Source organism: Guyanagaster necrorhizus (genome assembly GCF_019112545.1).
Source record: "Guyanagaster necrorhizus MCA 3950 unplaced genomic scaffold BT62scaffold_12, whole genome shotgun sequence".
In the NCBI taxonomy this organism is placed as follows: Eukaryota; Fungi; Basidiomycota; class Agaricomycetes; order Agaricales; family Physalacriaceae; genus Guyanagaster; species Guyanagaster necrorhizus.
In genome coordinates this window covers 921,267-938,410 of record NW_025064891.1, presented here as the reverse complement: position 1 = coordinate 938,410, position 17,144 = coordinate 921,267, and the positions used below count along the sequence as shown (strand labels likewise).

The following is a 17,144-nucleotide window of genomic DNA, read 5'->3' as shown; positions in this document are numbered from 1 at the left end:
AACTCAAAGTACTTAACAACTGAAGCTATTGGAGCCTGGCAACGGAAACGCATTGTTCGTCATTGATTTAGAGTTTTCAAACACGCGCTCCAGAAAAAAGAGCATCCGTGCGACCCGCCTGGGGCCTTTATATTCAAATCCTAAACAAGCGTGATTTTCACAAGGTCCTCAAATTACATAGTTGGTCAACTGCACCCATACTTGGAGCCATTATCTTAGCAGAACGTTAACGAACGAAGAACGGTGGTTGCTCAGAAGGATTTGGGGATGACAAGGTGGAGAGCAAGAGCCTCCCAAAGGATTTTGCATCCGTGGATGCGCCTGGACGCGGTCGACGTTTCGGTAAGAAATGAACGACAGACCCGACCGGCAGGTTGACAAGATGGAGCTTTGGACCGCATGCCCAGTCGTCGTTGAAGGATAGCCAAAGCCCTGTTCCAAAATGCAAAAAGTGGGCCTCGTCTGCTGTGTCTGGTTAGTATTCAAAAACGAACCGGCAGCTCGGACAACTTCAACTCCGCATGGTCGGAGTTTTAGTGCTCACGCCGGGGTCCTGCAGGGCTCCCAGCAGAAACCAGCAAGACCCCATGGCACCTGCTCGTTCTTCGACGCGTCGCGGTCATATACAACCTCATGTCCTTGACGCCGCATCCAGTGGAAATCATGACCTTTTTATTGACCCTATGCTTGGGACACCGCTGGCGGTGTACATCGAGAAGGACGTACATGACAGGGAGGCCTTGGTCAATCTAATCACGGTAAGTTTTGCGTCCAAGTCGTTAACTGGCAAATTCCTTGGAAGGGACAATGCGAGAACGACTCAACGACTACGAGCGGTTTCTCATGTCTTCTCTGTAGAATAATGGCGGTTCAGTCGCTGCGGGCTACAGTGGTGTCACTTATATTCTTGGTCTGTGATATTATTGATTATGAGGATGTCATACTAAGGCCTTTATATCCCCAGTCGATCCCTTGAAGCCCTCTGGTCAAAATCTGTATAGGCAGTATGTTGGAAAGAAAGGAAAGATTGTCCTTGATTCTAGGTGGATTCATGAGTGTATCAAGGCAGGCGAACTTCAAGCTTTTCATACCAACTGGGCTGGCTGCAAAGTGACGGGAAACGAGATGTAAGCATCGTATTGTTCGTAACCGATTCTGTATCATCTCATGTAATTTCTTCGAAGAGTCCCACCCATGATTGATATGCAAGCAGGGCCTTCGTCGATACTCCCCCAACCCCAACCCCAGCCTCAATCTCAACCTCAAGCCAAGAAAAGAGGAGCCGTGCGCCAGCAGAATATACCCCAGATAGATCAAAGTGCCCGCCAAATTGTGCCGCCCCAACCATTACATCCTCAGGCCCTGCAGCCACCTGCCATTCCTACTGTAGAATCTCTTGTCCGCGCTCAGCAACATTTCCAGTACCCCATTTATGCAATGCCATCCCCGCGCGCTATGCACGCGCCACCACAGACATGGCAAGCCACCAACGGCATCGCACCACAACAGACACACATTGCCCCCCCGCCCCCGCCCCCACAACAACCTCACCATGTTCTTCGACCTCCAGACACATGGGACTATGAGCCTTCTGATCCAGATGCAAGCGCGACGTCATACGATTTCCGGTATAGGGATGATCAGTCGTGGGTTCCTCCCACCCATAATCCTTACTACGAGACACCCGTAAGTTTTCTTGCATTGCTTGTGTATCTGTTTCTCAGTGCTTTGGGTGTAGTATGAGAATACCTACGAACCACCGCCTCAAAGTTCGTATCTGGAGGAGTCTCCTTCCTCTTCCTCGAATCCTCCACCGCCTCCACCGCCTCCACCGCCTCCACCAGCTCCTCCAGTTGCTCCTCCAGTTGCAGCATCAGTGCCAGTCGAAGACGAAAATGAAAGGTCAAGAGGCCGGAAACGTACCCGAACTCAGGTCAGTTCTTACATATGTAGTAGTTTTGACCAGCTGATGGTGTACAGTCTGTTCCAGGGCAACCCACTTCTGCTCTTGTGCCGAACCGGAACCCTCCAGCCCGGTCGCCGAGCCCACCAAGTCGTGTCATTAAGAGCACCTATGGCGGTAATTTGTTTACCGCTGAAGACGTCCAGTATCTCAAGAAATACATTGATTATTGTCAAGAGGAAGGCTTGGTTCTTAGGTCGGCGACAGCTCTAATACAAGTTTTCTAATAATTCACAAATTGCTTAGCCTGCGTGAGATATGCCTACGAATCGCCGTCAAGGTACGCCTTGTTTGTAACTATATCTTTTTTTAAACTTATCTTCTCTTTCATTAAGGCCCCTCACCACACGTATGTACTCTCGGTGATAGCAGGTTCATACTCCTCAGTTGAAATGGACCCAACAGGTTTTACTCCTGGCGCCGGTACTGCAACAAACATCAAATTCGTCTGGGTGGTTACATGATGAACGCTGATCGGTCACAATCCCCGCACCGTGATGAAGGCGAGGATGAAGAAGATCCAACAGTTCGTTCTGGCGCTGGTCTTGGTACAATTTCAGCAGCCCAGCAGCGGGTCCAAGGCGATAATCTGCCGAGAACGCGTTCGCCGACACCACCAAGGGCGCTATACAGAAGTACTACTGGAAAGGGGGTTGCATTTACCGTTGATGATATTGCGTTTTTAATCCGTTTTATGGAGTATCGCAAGTGAGTAGCTTCTTCCCATCTTTTGGAACGAGACGAAACCGACTTTTTTTTTTTAGGTCACAAGAGCGACTTGATATGGTTGCATTTTGGAAAGAAGTAGCTGCGAGAGTGCGTCGGGTGTTTCCTGTTTCTTGGATTGATTACTCATCGGGTTGTTGCTTTCTAGGCTCCTCATCATTCACGAGCATCATGGATGAAGTTTTGGCGTCGTCATAAGCATGAATTAAATCGTACTGATGCTGATGAGCCACTACCTCAACCCCCCGATAAGAAGATGAGGTATAGTCGTGAGGATGATATATTGCTCGCTAGATATTTCTTCGATAAGCCGGAGGGGACGTCGGATCAGATTTTTCAGGCTTTTGGGAGGATGGTACGTGTTTGCTTTTCTGATCTGGTTCTGCTGAAACTGACATGTGTAATAGTATCCTCATCATCCCTGGAAAGGCTGGCAGGAGCATCATCGGATCCATAAAGTCAAGATTGATCATTTCATTCAGCAGTTAGCCAATGGGGAAGACATTGGGACTGAAGGCCCTGGTTAAGCATATGGTTATTCCTATCTTCATTTATTCATTATTGTATTGTTCCGTCATTGAACGACTCATTTCCGTACTGATGACTAAAACGCAGAGGCTTTTGATATCCGCAAGCTGTCATTCATGCAAGATAATACGGACGGGTTGCGGACCTTCATTATAATGTTTACTCGATTCTATGTAAAACTTATAGCTATTGTACTCTAACTGATTACTTCTTGACAAAGTCTTAAGGTGACCGCCACAGACACTTGTATACTCATGAGTTGCCGTGTCCCGCAGCATTTACAGCGCGTCGGGAGAAAGGTCACTGAAGGTGTGCACGTCAAAGCCACTCATAATACTAAATGCTGATTTAGCATCATCGCCGAACTCAGAATGAGAATCGATTGTGTCCTGTAAGTTCGTTAGTCTCGAGCCACGAAGTCGATAAAGCAACCAGACGTACATCAAAGTAGTGGTGTGCAAGGCTGCGAGGAGCTTACGTAGAGGGTAAGCTAAGTTGCTAATTAACATAAGAGAAGAACCTCACTTTTAGGAGTTTTCGGAAGTCGGCAGGTAACGCCACTCTGAAGAATATGATATGCTACCAACCCAGACCTATTTTAGAGTTTGAGGACGACAGTGAAAATAAAGTTGAAATGACAGCGTACCACCCGGTCTGATGTGAGGCACCGAGGCCCTTTCCAGTGTCAGCATGGAAGAACTGATAGCAGTATTAGACAAGTCTATATAGCTGATAGCAATGGCTCACCTCATAGAACCAGACGTAGTCGCGGAAATGGGCGTCATAATCTAGCTTAGGGTTGCCCCCATTTGTGGCTCGTCGGCCCTGCATATCGCGCCCAAATATATGGATGATGCGGTGCTGAATCTCTTCAGCTACTCCGGCAAGGTTCATATAATCACCGCTTCCAGTAGGACATTCGACCTAATGAAAAATATTGAACGCATTTTGTTTGACAAAGATCTAACAACTCACCTGGAGGTCGTCACCATAATATTGATAGAATCGCTGCAAACTTTCGATTAAGAGGAAATTGGTAGCCAACCCTGTTAAAAGGTACAGATGATGCATATCAAGCGACATCGAGAAAGAAGCTCACAGATTGGTCCTCTCCAGTTTGAATTGCCTCCAAACATCCCAGATAACGAGTCACCAGGCCAATAATTAACCTCGTAACGCTGTCCGTTGACATCCATTCCCCAGGGTTGTTCTTTATGCAGCTTCGAGAGTCTAGAAAGCAGTGAGATATGAATCGACATATAAGCAAGCCCACTTACGATCGAATCCCATGTTCGCTTAAGAACTCGTCTTCATCAAGCATCTTCTCTAGAATCTTGATGAGGCGCTCCTTGCTCGCTAAGGCAAGCAATCTGCGCTCGTCCTTGCCACGAACTTGCCGCATAGTGAAATCATTATCCTTGAAAGTGATTCCAAAAAACAGAGCTTACCCTTCATGTTTGCCATGTTACGGGCGGCCACCTCTGGCCTATTATCGATGAACCACTCGACACGCTTTTTGAACCCAGGGAATCTGTTCAACGTCGAAGGTTCTAGGACTAACGTCCCATAAAGAGGGATAAGACCGACGAGGCTGCGAACGGGTAGTTGCATGGAGTTCCCGGGTCCGAACTGTATTGCATCGTAATACATGCCATCGGCTTCATTCCAGAGACTTTGCTCGTCGTCCCCTACCTTGTAAGTCATGGCGTCGGCGATGAAGATGAAATGCTATGAAATAGTGAATACGAGGTTCTTCAAGCCATGGATTCAATGTACTGACCTCGAAGAATTTAGAAGCGATGTCCTCGTAGACTGGGTTGTGCTTAGCTAGTTCCAATGCCATATTAAGCCTAGGGTGGAGTATTAAGCATACGAGAAGAGTTCAAAAGATAGGCATGCCTGACATGTTCAAGCAGTAGAAGCCCATCCAGGCAGTTCCGTCGGCCTGACGGAGGACTCCTCCGGTCGGAAGGGGCTCAGAACGGTTGAAAGCACCGATATTATCCAGACCGAGGAAGCCACCTTCGAAGACATTGTTTCCACCTTGGTCCTTTCGGTTAACCCACCTAACCAGTGTCAGCGTGAAGTGAAGACGTTGAGAGTGATAGAGCATCTACCAAGTGAAGTTTAGGAGCAGTTTTTGGAATACACGCTCCAAGAAAGGTATATCTTCATTACCATGAAGCTTGCGTTCGATTTTGAATACTCGGAAAGTAGCCCTGTGTCCGCGTAAGCGTCTTTGATATCATTGCGATGTGAATATGATAAGTACCAAGCATGTACCGGTGGGTTGACGTCTCCAAAGTTCCATTCGTACGCTGGAATCTGACCATCGGGCTTCATGTACCACTCTCGTGTGAGCAAGTCAAGCTGTTTTTTTGCAAATGCAGGATCTACCACAGCCAAAGGAATGCAATGGAATGCGGTATCCCAGGCAGCAAAGAATGGATATTCCCACCTACAAAGGGAATATGAATGATGGATAGGTACCAATTAATCAAGACATACTTGTCTGGCATGGAAAGGATGTCAGCTACGTGCATGTGACGCCATTCCTACAACATCCTTGATTCAGATGAACAGAAGTAGAGTGAAAAACTTACCCTGTTTCTGATCCACTTACGCTCAGGAGGCGGGGCAGGTTGTGCAGGATCGCCCTGAATCCAATCTTTCTGAATGAATTGATAGAACTGTTTCGTCCACAACATGCCACCCAGCGCCTGCCGCATAATTTGCTTGAGATCGTCACTAGTGGGACCAAAAACAATAGAGTTGTAGAACTCATCGGCCTCTTGGCGACGGGCTTCAACTGTGTCATCAAAAACACCTTCATCGAATAAACTGGGGTCTTTCCTGGGGGAGAGTGGTGTCATTTTCAACCGGACTACAACGCAGCCGCCCTGTCCTGGTATATCTCTGAAGACGTAGTGAGCCGCAGATTTGGTTCCCCTCTTTTCCGGGTTGACGTATGAAGGTTCTTCGGGGAATGGTGTACACGGGCCTTCCTCGCGTTCGCTCTCACTTGGAGGACGGGAACTAATGGATGCAGTTCTAGGGCGGGTTCGAGGTGAAAAGAAGGCTTCTTGAGAATCAGAAGTAGGAGGACGGTGAGAAGGGATGATGTAGTCATGGAAAGCGTCTTTAACGTATGGTGTTTCGTTATGACCGCCATAGAGCCGGCTATAATTAGTGTTGTTCTCTGTGAAAAGGAGCTCAGGTTCGACCGCATCATCTGGGTCTCCTTCAAAATCGCCTGATGGACCAACGGGAGGAGGAGAAGGAAGACAGTACAGATGAGTTTTCGGTAATTCGGGATGCTTGGCAGTGATGCAGTTGATATCACTACGAACCGATCCCGAGAGAGTGGGCATCGGGGGTTTTTCTTCGTACCACGACCAGGTATTAGGGAACCAGAATTGGGGAACAATGTGAAGAGTAGCAGGATCGGGGCCTCTATTATAGCCAGTGACGCGAACGTAGATGTTATCCGGGTCATCTGCATCTTTGGCATACTGAAGAATGATAACATCAACGACAAGGGTGAAGCAAAATAATAAAACACCAACCTCTACGAAAATATCCCAGTATCGGTCTTCATCAAAAGCATCAGTATCCAAAATTTCGTATTCGGAAACGTCGCGGCTGCGGTTCTGGTTCTCAGTGACCAGTTCTTCGTACGGGTAGGGTCGCTGAGGGTACTTGTAGAGAAACTTCATGTACGAGTGAGTGGGAGTTGAATCAAGGTAGTAGTAAAGCTCTTTGACGTCCTCTCCATGATTGCCCTGATGACCAGTGACACCAAACATCCGTTCCTTCAGAATGGGATCCTCGCCATTCCAGAAGGAGAGAGCGAAGCAAAGGCGTTGATGGTTGTCGGATAGGCCGGCGATACCATCTTCACCCCATCTGTATGCACGAGAACGAGCCTGCTCGTGAGGAAAATGGCTCCAGGCGTCGCCATTTCCAGAGTAATCTTCGCGAACGGTGGCCTAAAAAGAGCGCGTATATTCGCCTTGAGCAACATGGATATCGATTTTGGAGACAGAGAACTTACCCATTGCCTATCGCTCAAGTATGGACCCCAGCGCTTCCAATGACGCTCCTTTTTGGCGTCTTGAAGCAGACGATGTCTTTCTGTACCTCTGTACTCAGCACCGAGCTTGGATGCCAGCCGTTCACGATACGATGCATGTTCAACCTCTTCACCGTTCCTCGTGGTAGATTCTGGTGCGTTGAAGAGCTTGGGCGGGGGCTGGGAAGGTGAGGATGCAGGTTTTGGAATGTGAATCGTCAAACCAGGCTCGCGCTCTAAGGACTGTTGGACAGCTTCGCCGGGGCCACCACGAAAGAGCTTTTCTTGCACCTTTTTGATGCTATCAGATGCCATGATGGTCATTACCAGAAGATGGTGTTGAGCTACAGAAAGTGGTGGTTGAGGAAGAAGGAAGGAAACAAGCAACGCTCCGGGCGTTTAGCGACGCGAACAGGATCTGGCGCGGACCCCGAAAATTGATGTCATCAATGTATTTTTATCCACGAATACATAGAAAATATGCAAAGTTTTCTCTTAGGTTTTTTACTGAAAAAAGTACAAAAAGTACAATATTTTATGCAAATTTTGTGAAATACGATGAAAAGTAATAAATATTTATATTACTTTTTTTTTTTTTTTTTTTGCAAAAATACTTAAAAGAAACTTTGAATATTTTCTCTGTATTTAGGAGTAAAAATACATAAATTTTAGTACAGTGATAGCGTACTACATAAACTACTTATTTTAAACTCCCAAAATTGAAGATTGATTGTGATAAAAAGCGTACAAAATGCAAGGTGTGATGGCAAGCGAATGAACTAGGATGCATAATATAAGAAGAATCTCTGGTCCGTTGCCGATGGTATAGTAAGTAATATATAGAGTATGCGTCACAGTCACAAAGCATATGCTGGGCGTATGGGGTAGCAGCTGTTATCGAAAGAGGGATGAATAAAGGACAAGCAGAGGTCGTGCGTTGGGTTTTGAACTGAACGTATAAATCTACTATCGTAGAATCCACAAATACTGGAAACGAAACATATGACGGAGTTCTCACACGCCCGTTATCGTTGTGATGAAGGCGCGGTTACAGTCCATCCACCGTCAGCATCAGCTGCCATGAGGACACTCTGTGTCCAATCTTCCTTGTCTTCATCATCTAGCAATCCTAAATGATTGGAGGATGCGTTCGATAAATAGGATGCCTTGGATGCAGACCGATTTCTTAATGTGCGTCTTTGCCGAAGGTGTGATGGCCGTTGGTCTGGCGACGATAATGGTAGGGAGGCGCTCGACAACGAACGGTAATGATCAGCGATGGGTGTTATGCCCGGATGGACTGTGAGCAGCTGGACGTCATCCAACAAGGTGCCAGCAGCTTCCTCGCGTGTGCTACCGCCAGGCGAGTCTGGAGGTTCTGGTGACCGAATGGAAGGTGACTCCTCTAGTCCAAGATCACGCCGGAGCGTTGGGCTCTCAATAGCGGTATCAATGACATGCGGAAGCAGCTGCGTGCTAGATTGTGGTGCAGTAACGGCGGAGGTTGGCGTGGAAATAGACGAATCAGATACAGGTGACGGATTTTGTAGATACGGAGAAGAAATGTAAGGCCTCCCTATAGGAGAAGACGACAACGGAGACGCAGAACGCTTAGAGAAAAGGAGATTTAATGAAGGCCTCTTCATCCCATGTCGTCGAGGAGTACCAGGAAGGGAATTAGTAGGAGAAGAGGTAGGGCTAGGAAGAGATGGCAGAGGTACTGATCTTCGAGGTGAAAGCGGACTTGAAGGCTCACTACCACCAGAACCTGGAAATTGAACAGGACCACTGATGCGACGGTTAATGATAGACAGCGGAGACTTTGGTAGACCCAAGTCCGAACAGTCTGAAATAACGGGAGCCATGATCTCTTCTTCCTTAGCATAAGGGTCGGTCCGAACCGGAAGACCAGTTGGAAGATCAGTCAATGATTGCGGGGCCGACGAACTTGACGGTGTAGCCAGCGATTCTGCGGACGAGGACAAGGGCGGAGGAGACAGGTTGGGATGCGACGGCGAGTGACTCTCGTTGGAGGTCGACCCATAGGACATTACAGACCTAGAATCAGACGACGCACCCGTAGAGCGTGGAGAAACGGGTCTCAGGCGAGACGAGTATTCTGTTCCACTGAAGACACCAGCTAGGACATGCTGCCTCGGCCCCATTGGTCTCAACCTGATAGCGGTAGGGGTTTTACCATCTGTGGAAGAACAGGGACTTCCCACGACCTGGTCGAGTTTGTCTGGAGAAGGAGGAGGGGACGTCTTCATCTCCGACCCATCGGGTGCATCAGAGTATTCTTCATCTGAGTCCTCCGCATCGAGTTCAAGTGCAATGGTGTCGTTTGCGGAATCAGACGCACTAATGTCCAGCACAACGCTCTCACGTTTGATATCAATGACAGGTGACTCCAGAAGAGGACCTTCCCACAGGTCCTCGGCTTCACAAAGAACCTTAAGCAGTGGGGGGTTCATGCTCAGACTGGGGCAAAACACAAGAAGCAAGTTGCTGATGGGCATCTTTGTCGATTTGCTCTCCTGGGCCGTCGCCTTGATGAGTTCGATGACAGTACGAATGAGATCTTTGTTCTCGTAAGGAAGCTTCGATAACAACGACTTGAGAGTATTTGTGACAGAACGGGAGGGCGGCTGCATGCCACTGAAGCTTGGCATTGCAAGCGTAGACAGCGAGGGAGGTTTGCGCAGTGCAAGCCCACTTCGAGGACCCGATGGTAGAGTTGGACCGCCTTTCCCACCCAAACGTCCCGTAGCTTCTTGAACATTCGAAACGCATTCTTGACTTATAGCGGCTTCAAATTGCGGAAGCAGCGAGTAGGTCAGAATTGGCTCGGGTACTATAGAGAGAGAAACTTTGAGGACTAGAAGGACATGTGTGAAGGACACGCACATTCACGTAGAAACGCTTTGAAGACGGACGCGACGGCATGAGGATCCAATTCCGCAGGAGAACACTCCGTCATATCGAAATCGGCCCCTGGTTTGGATCATGATCAGAAGTTGAGTTGGGTATCGTATGTCACACTAACCTGTATCAAACTCAGCACGCAACTTCGCGATATGCAATGCTCGCCCGGGGACACTAGCATACACGAATCAAGTGAGTGTAGACCTGTGGCAAATTCCAATTTGCCTACCGAAAGAGTCCCTCCTCTTGTATGCCCCAGAGCAATAGATGCTGTGCGCACCGTACTACAACTGCCGGAACCATTCGACCCTCGAGCGGTTCTAGATGGTTCTTATCCACGTCTCCCGAGCGCACGTCACCCTTCACCGATTCCAAGTCCGTAGCGCTGAATGACACACCAACACCAATGGCTGTGTCCCTCGTCGCAGCTCGCAAATTTCTGCCGAAAACAATACCACCGGCAGCTCCAGCACCTGTACTTTTCGTACGCATAGGCCCACGAACTTTCTGGCCAAGCAACGGACCAGCCGGCGCCGTGAAAGCATCAGAATCGGACAAAGAGGAGCCTGTTGTTGATGAATTGATACTCCATGCCCCGGAAGGTGCGTCAAGTGTTCTCCGGGATTTCCTCCCGTGGTGGTTGGACATAATCCCGGATTGATTCGATGCAATACGCGCCAAGTTATGATCAGAATATGACGATGGACCAGTACTTGATGAAGAGGAAGAGTAACCGGAATTACTCGAACCAGAAGACAGGCCACCCCAAGCACGATTAATCTTTTCCACAGCGCGCTTCGCGAGACCAAAGCCACCGGTCATACTGATGGTAGGTTGCCGTGACGATGGAGGAGGCGGCGGTGGCGGCGGCGGCGTAGGGGAATTACGAGGGAAGAAGGAAGGAGGGGTGGGCAAGCTGCGTTGTGATGGATTAGCATTCGTCGTCGCTGTCCAGGCTGCCAGTCGCCCACGAATGTGAGTTCCGGTTGATTGCAGGCCGAAGCTTGATGGAGAAATGATACCGTTGGCGGCGGCTCTAGTGAGCGTAGGCGTTTCTCGCGATGCAGAAGGCGATAATCGCGGGTGGACGTCCTCGACTGATCGTGGCGAATGGTTCGACTCGGATAGCGCTGCTGTGGCAGAAGCTGCCGATGGTGGAATATATACCTTAGCAAAGCTCGATCCCAGGTTTAGTGACATCGAACGGCGATTATGTGCTCTGATAGAGGATGTCGGGGAGGGTATGGGGTTTATCGGCGGTGGAAGATCTTCCGCGACGGTCTCGCAAGATATGTCTTCCTCTGGAGTAGCGTAATCAGCATCGGTGATGAGGGCGCTCAGTCTCTTGTTGACTGGAGGAACGATGGTATAAATGGACTGAAGGGACTCGGCAACGGACACAGGGCGCGGTGTCCGATTGCCTATAGTAGTGCCAGGACGAATGGTGTGGTGACTCATAGTGGAATCACTTTTCCGCCACGTCTCCTTCAGTTCTCCCTTGTCAGTACTCTTCTCCTTCTCAGCATCATTCTTCTCAACAGCCTCCAATTCCCTCTGTTGGGCTTCTAACCGTTCACGTTCCCGCTCTCTCTGTTCTTCCCCTATCCGCATATAATTAACTGCCGAAGATATACCCGGGCTGACAGTGATTATGGAGCCCCTCTGATCGAGATTGCGGGCGGGTGAAGGTGGCACGAGTTTCAATCCTTGCATTGCAGGCGGCTTTGGTGGAGGGGGAGGGGGAAGAGAAGATAAGGGTGTAATGGGGGGCGGAGTCCGTGAATTCTTCCTACCGCCATTAAAAACATGAGTTGCAAGCTGCAGGGAGAGCTTAGCCGGCCTGTGTCCAGGGGTTGGCGGTGGAGTCGCCTCGACGGGGGTCACTGGCGTTCTGGATGTCGACGATACAGGAGTAGTGACATCGGAATCAGTGTAATAATCTCTCTCCTTTCCCTTACTATTTCCGCAAAAAAGCTTGGAAGTATCCTCGGACTTGTTCTTGCGTCTTGCGCCAAACGCGCGCTTTAAACGACTGCCTGTAGCGGCGGCAGCAGCGATCCCCTTGGAAGCGAGCTGGGAAGAAGAGGAATTTTGCTGGGACGGAGAAGGCGACCGACTGATATTCTGACCCATGAGAACGGCCAGAGAGGATGAACGGGGACGAGGGGAAGCAAAGGCCAGGTTGTGGACATGAGGATGTTTTGGTGCAAGAGCCGAGTGATCCGATGAATGAAAGTCTGACTGGCTGGAGTCCTGGGGCAGCATGTCAGAGGCTGCGGATGAAGAAAAAGAAGAGGAGAGAGAGGTAGATGGAGACGAAAGAGGAGAAGGAGTGACAGGCCAGCCTGAATGCGCAGGCCGATTCTCGACGGACATGATATAAGCGCAGCCGTTATAAAGACGAGCTGGTGTAGATTAGGCTATTCTGCAGAAAAATAAAAAGGCGTCAATAGATATATATATGTAATGCAAATGCGAGGGAGACATATTAGAATAAAAGGCAGTGATAGAGAGCCAGATCAGATCGTCCATATTGGCTGGCGACGGAGAGAATGGCGACTCACAGTATGTATTCATGCACGCTGGGGTCGACGACGATGAGCAGAAGCAGAGGGGGTTGGAGATGGCATGTGGGTATCAGCCGTCGTGGTGGAAGGTACAAAAACTCAGGCGCCGGATGACGGCGTTACGGTCTCGTTACGGTCCAGTATCTTGGCCCCTTTTTAGGCAGTCTTCCTTTGGGCCGTATATGTTACGCCCGTCCCAACTCTGCGCCCAGGTTCTGATAGAGCTGATATATCATAGATCTGATACAACATTTCGTGCCTACGAGGTGCAAGCCCATAAAGCTGTCCATCCAAATGTAACATCAACCAGCACTTGTAAATTGGATACCCTGTTCTGTTAGCAATAATGAACGCGATCAACGACCGAAGAACCGGCGGACCAGAAGCACCAAGGTGCGACCGAGAAGACCTTTACCTGCATCATCACATGTATTCAGAGCAATCATCTTCAAATCATATGTGAAAATTGAGGGCCCTTCACAGAGACCGACCATCGTCCCCGTACAATAATATCACCCCTCCGAGGATAGGGGACGCGTCATGAGGCACCCCGGCTGGATGTATGTGCGATTGGTTGAAACAGTCAACGGCATCGTTGGACGCAATAATACGTCAAGCAGGTATTTACGTTGCTGGGTGGAGCGTGATCTATTTATTGCAACAATTCGATTGCTCGAAGCAAGTATTCGGGAGCGACATGGACGACCGCAAGTATCGAATGCACGACTTCATCGTGTGCGGATCCGAATGAACGGTATTCACAACGAACCGAGATGAGCATGAGCGACATACCTACTGAGTGGATCGGCGTCGTCGTAGGACAGACAGCTTCGTGCGTGAAGGGGGCCGGCTTCAGATATCGGTCTACGTCGGTCCGGGATGCTCGAGCGATTCTCATTGAGCAAGATGTAGCAGCAAAGATCTCGGAGATGCGATGGGGGTTTATCCCTGAGCACAGTAAATGACTGCGTGGTAACAGCCTAAAGATTCATGCAGCCGATGGCCACGCTCAGGCGCTAATCGCGCGAAAAAGTATGCGTGCTTGTGCTGAGGATCTAGGAAGCGGCGAGACGATTGATCTTGATGGAATCAAGTTACACTGCTACCGTATTCAGTGAGTAGGCACAGGCAGTGATGCCAACCAGAAACTTCTCCCGACGCACTGCGGTGGCTTAGCAACGGTGAGAAGATCACAACATGATGGGGACCAGATCGAAAAGGTTCCGGTCATCGATATCTGCTGCTCCGTCCTCGGCCCAGCACATGTCTACTGTTTATCCATGCGGAATCGGACCATAAGCAATCAAGATATTATTATTGACTCCCAAGTGTCACTCGCTTCGATAACAGATTTTTAGACTCATCGCTTCAAGATTCTCGACTCAGACAGACATCTCACACAAGGTTCAGCCCTCGACAGTCCCTCTATTCATGTTCTAAGATAATAACCGGTCGGCCTCCTGTACAACAAGAACGATGTCCAACTTGGAATAGTCTGTGGTCTGTCCGCGGTGATCGTGAATGCAACCGACGAGCAAAAGAACACTTGTCCGAAATCAAGGTCCCCCATCACAAGTGGACGCTTTACGGGCCCACTAATAAATCCTTCACCTGGGTATCGTGTCAGTTATCACCCACGCGAGAAGAGAAAAAAGCTGACCAATTCGTACGTGAAGAACGACGTTGCAATACTGGGAGCCACCTTCACTGTTATGGGCATTAGTCGTGTTACGAAAACTGCACCAATGTGCAACTCACGAAGATTTGGCCAAAGACCGCGATACAACCCTCCAACCCCCTCTGTTCTGACTATTCCAGTAAGCGCATCAAAGGCACCAGAATATGCTATTCCCAATCCTGATGATCTCATTCCGGTTACCTGCATCTTACGACGCAGCACGTCAAATGGGTAGGTCAACGTTTGCGATATCGATCCTGGTGCATATTAGTCCATTGTGCAATTCCTCACATACCCACTCACCAGCTAGTGCACCACACGCCAACTTCCTTGAAACACTGTTCTTCCCTGGCGGAGTAATGACACCCCGGAAGAACTCGTATGCCGCAAAATTGATCCCCACGTATGGAGCAACGCCTACTGCCGTCGCGATTAAGCCTCTGTACAGCCCCCGGATTCCGCCCTCTTCCCGGACTATTTTCAGTGTCATGCCCCAGATTGTCAACTCTGATGCTGTATAATTGGGACCACTTGCGGACGTGTGGTAAGCGGTCGAGAGTGTGTGTTTCAATGACGAAGTCGATACAGTCGAAGACGCCAGAGAGGTATTACATTTAGACTGCAGAGAAACAGGTATTGACGCTGTAGCAATTGATAGGCGCGCGCGAACCAAGTCTAAGGGGTATGTCGAACCTGGGAAACGTTCATTAGCAAGGTCTTCGCCAAAAGCAATGGTAGATAATACGACCGCCGGACAGGGGGGGGCCGCGGTTCAAAGAAAATGTAGAGAGTTTTCATCCTCCTTCGTCGCTCTCAATTGACAAGAACAACAAGATCTTTGGAGATCCCACTTTTCAGCCAACCCAAAGAGTCTTTACACTCACATACAGATGTGATACCGGCCAAAGCACCAGCTGCCAGTCGTTTGGGGGTGTCAAGGTCTCTAGACCCATGACTGGTGAACAACTGCAAAATGACGTCAAGACCTTGAACACGCAATGTTTGCTTCTACTCGCCTTCTTCAACTGTTCATAAGTCGTGAACTGTACGGCGCTGAGGACAGGCATAAGTATAGATATAGAAAAATAGAGGGGTCGAAAGGCAAACACACCTGTATGGCACAATTCTTAAGCAATTAATGCCATTGCCCCGCATGTAACCTCTAAATCCTTCTTCCTGCCACATGCGAACAAGGCTCCTCCAGACGCCCTTGTATTGTTGCTCTGAAGACCTTGGTTGCACTTGCCTATATCGAATATCAAAACAATGCTTACAGGAGAAGTGGTGAGGCGTACTGAATAATCTTCAGCCTCTCCAAAGGACTCACGACGGTCCTAGAGGCTGCACCAGCACAACCCCCCGCTAAAACGGTCACTTAAGGAGCACCGTAAGAAGATATGTGGAAGACACCCACCGATAAAATAGGCTGATACTTCTGGCGTAAAGAATGATAGCCTCGGAACCTTTACAGGCTGTATGTCTGCTTCTGTAGCTTGTGTCGCGTCGCGCGTCATGATACGAATAATTTCTACGAATGTGAAGGCATGAAACAAAGAAGAGAGGAGAAACCGTCAGCAGCTCCTGCCCGTAACGCGGCACTGCGGGGTAAAAAGAGGAGACGAAAGCGTGCAGTCCGAAAAAGGAGGTGGCTCTATTTTGTGGTCTGACGTAATCCCCCACACAAGTCGTACTCTTATTGGTAGGATTAGATATCCTCCGCCGTCCGTGCAACTCAGTCAAGAACATGCACAATACATAGATTGATCACTTGGTTCTGTATCAGTACGTTTTGAGCTATATCTAATCACTTGTTGCAATGCCTAGAATCAACCTAGAACACTGAAAGTAACAGAATACCTAGTTCACTAACTTGATATAGGAAACTTGGTTTCCGTCTCGGACAATCTACGCGTGATTTAGCGGAATCCCGTTGGAGAAGGCAGAATATATGTGTGGTATGCACGAGCTGTGCGTCCGATGCCGATGGACCCATTCACTGTCGGACTCTTGGTCTTGTGAATCCGATTGTCAGATATAATGCCCTTCTTTAGCACAGGGAAGACAGAGGACATACATAAGAATTCGAACGAACATATGGGGAGTCATCCGCAAATCCGCTCACGACTGTCCCGTTGAAAGAGAAGGTGGCAGACACGCACCGGCGGACATATGCTGCCATCATCGAAGTACATATCAAAATATCTATTCACAGCTGTGAGAAATGATTATATTCGAGGACGAAATATACCCGCCTATCCAAATAACGGCCATCGCCATCCCCAGCTCTCTCCAGTATGAGTCATAGGAAATCAATGGTGAGCAGTCTTAAATCGCCATAGTGAACGATGGCATCGTAAAGTTTACCGGTGTGAATGTCATAACGCTGGCTCAGAAGACAGGTCGGGGCTAGCATGATAATGGGGTGCGAGACTCGAGCCTGAGAGGGATAGTCTCCGTTACAAGTAGATATCAAGGGAATGACCAATGATTTTTGTCGCGTCGCATAGAAATTATCTCGACCGCTTCAAATAATTATGGCTGTACTTCTAGCTTGAAGATGTCGATGTAGAATCTAGTAGAGATCTATGTTAGAGGTTGTCATGAGAAATTGAACACCACGATTAGATACAGACTTGCTGTCTGGTACATAGCTGGAAAGAGAGATGGAAAGTGAACGTTGTCCCC

At 48.9% G+C, this 17,144-nt stretch overlaps 4 protein-coding genes across 4 annotated transcripts; 1 reads left to right on the top strand and 3 right to left on the bottom strand.

Annotated features, from left to right (window-relative positions):
* Window positions 1-577: 577 nt before the first annotated feature.
* On the top strand, window positions 578-3,470 carry BT62DRAFT_931942 (uncharacterized protein). The gene is made up of 12 exons (XM_043186245.1): window positions 578-758; window positions 859-910; window positions 965-1,127; window positions 1,185-1,686; window positions 1,739-1,933; window positions 1,981-2,159; window positions 2,210-2,243; window positions 2,299-2,312; window positions 2,369-2,671; window positions 2,728-2,779; window positions 2,838-3,044; window positions 3,097-3,470. The coding sequence occupies exons 1-12, from the start codon at window positions 588-590 to the stop codon at window positions 3,214-3,216; spliced, it is 1,992 nt and encodes a 663-aa protein (XP_043040007.1). The 5' UTR covers window positions 578-587; the 3' UTR covers window positions 3,217-3,470.
* Window positions 3,313-7,713, bottom strand: BT62DRAFT_968312 (uncharacterized protein). The gene is made up of 17 exons (XM_043188901.1): window positions 7,272-7,713; window positions 6,784-7,206; window positions 5,821-6,729; window positions 5,726-5,772; window positions 5,490-5,675; window positions 5,335-5,436; window positions 5,122-5,283; window positions 4,998-5,067; window positions 4,666-4,945; window positions 4,495-4,609; window positions 4,317-4,447; window positions 4,193-4,263; window positions 3,965-4,141; window positions 3,864-3,916; window positions 3,743-3,810; window positions 3,659-3,690; window positions 3,313-3,606 (listed from the first exon to the last, which is right to left on the bottom strand). The coding sequence occupies exons 1-17, from the start codon at window positions 7,611-7,613 to the stop codon at window positions 3,496-3,498; spliced, it is 3,279 nt and encodes a 1,092-aa protein (XP_043040006.1). The 5' UTR covers window positions 7,614-7,713; the 3' UTR covers window positions 3,313-3,495.
* Window positions 7,714-8,014: 301 nt separating this feature from the next.
* Window positions 8,015-12,917, bottom strand: BT62DRAFT_1076058 (RhoGAP-domain-containing protein). The gene is made up of 5 exons (XM_043179176.1): window positions 12,779-12,917; window positions 10,444-12,639; window positions 10,336-10,388; window positions 10,197-10,283; window positions 8,015-10,143 (listed from the first exon to the last, which is right to left on the bottom strand). Exons 2-5 carry the CDS (start codon window positions 12,588-12,590, stop codon window positions 8,315-8,317), a joined length of 4,116 nt encoding a protein of 1,371 aa, XP_043040005.1. The 5' UTR covers window positions 12,591-12,639; window positions 12,779-12,917; the 3' UTR covers window positions 8,015-8,314.
* Window positions 12,918-14,061: 1,144 nt separating this feature from the next.
* Window positions 14,062-16,155, bottom strand: BT62DRAFT_123258 (mitochondrial carrier). The gene is made up of 10 exons (XM_043179763.1): window positions 15,874-16,155; window positions 15,755-15,821; window positions 15,571-15,705; window positions 15,476-15,512; window positions 15,344-15,425; window positions 15,130-15,152; window positions 14,763-15,078; window positions 14,540-14,716; window positions 14,442-14,488; window positions 14,062-14,386 (listed from the first exon to the last, which is right to left on the bottom strand). Exons 1-10 carry the CDS (start codon window positions 15,971-15,973, stop codon window positions 14,366-14,368), a joined length of 1,005 nt encoding a protein of 334 aa, XP_043040004.1. The 5' UTR covers window positions 15,974-16,155; the 3' UTR covers window positions 14,062-14,365.
* Between the last annotated feature and the right edge of the window lie 989 nt (window positions 16,156-17,144).

What these genes read in the sequence shown, in the direction of transcription:
- BT62DRAFT_931942 (XM_043186245.1), top strand. Translation starts at nt 588, where the DNA reads ATGGCACCTGCTCGTTCTTCGACGCGTCGCGGTCATATACAACCTCAT. An exon ending in GGAAACGTACCCGAACTCAG is followed by an intron (nt 1,934 to 1,980) that starts GTCAGTTCTTAC and finishes GATGGTGTACAG; the next exon opens with TCTGTTCCAGGGCAACCCAC. An exon ending in GAGGAAGGCTTGGTTCTTAG is followed by an intron (nt 2,160 to 2,209) that starts GTCGGCGACAGC and finishes CAAATTGCTTAG; the next exon opens with CCTGCGTGAGATATGCCTAC.
- BT62DRAFT_968312 (XM_043188901.1), bottom strand. Translation starts at nt 7,613, where the DNA reads ATGACCATCATGGCATCTGATAGCATCAAAAAGGTGCAAGAAAAGCTC. An exon ending in ATCCTTTCCATGCCAGACAA is followed by an intron (nt 5,676 to 5,725) that starts GTATGTCTTGAT and finishes TTCCCTTTGTAG; the next exon opens with GTGGGAATATCCATTCTTTG. An exon ending in GCCTCACATCAGACCGGGTG is followed by an intron (nt 3,811 to 3,863) that starts GTACGCTGTCAT and finishes ACTCTAAAATAG; the next exon opens with GTCTGGGTTGGTAGCATATC.
- BT62DRAFT_1076058 (XM_043179176.1), bottom strand. Translation starts at nt 12,590, where the DNA reads ATGTCCGTCGAGAATCGGCCTGCGCATTCAGGCTGGCCTGTCACTCCT. An exon ending in GCGTGCTGAGTTTGATACAG is followed by an intron (nt 10,284 to 10,335) that starts GTTAGTGTGACA and finishes GATCCAAACCAG; the next exon opens with GGGCCGATTTCGATATGACG. An exon ending in CAAAGCGTTTCTACGTGAAT is followed by an intron (nt 10,144 to 10,196) that starts GTGCGTGTCCTT and finishes CTCTCTCTATAG; the next exon opens with TACCCGAGCCAATTCTGACC.
- BT62DRAFT_123258 (XM_043179763.1), bottom strand. Translation starts at nt 15,973, where the DNA reads ATGACGCGCGACGCGACACAAGCTACAGAAGCAGACATACAGCCTGTA. An exon ending in CTTATGAACAGTTGAAGAAG is followed by an intron (nt 15,426 to 15,475) that starts GCGAGTAGAAGC and finishes GTCATTTTGCAG; the next exon opens with TTGTTCACCAGTCATGGGTC. An exon ending in CGACATACCCCTTAGACTTG is followed by an intron (nt 15,079 to 15,129) that starts GTTCGCGCGCGC and finishes GTTTCTCTGCAG; the next exon opens with TCTAAATGTAATACCTCTCT.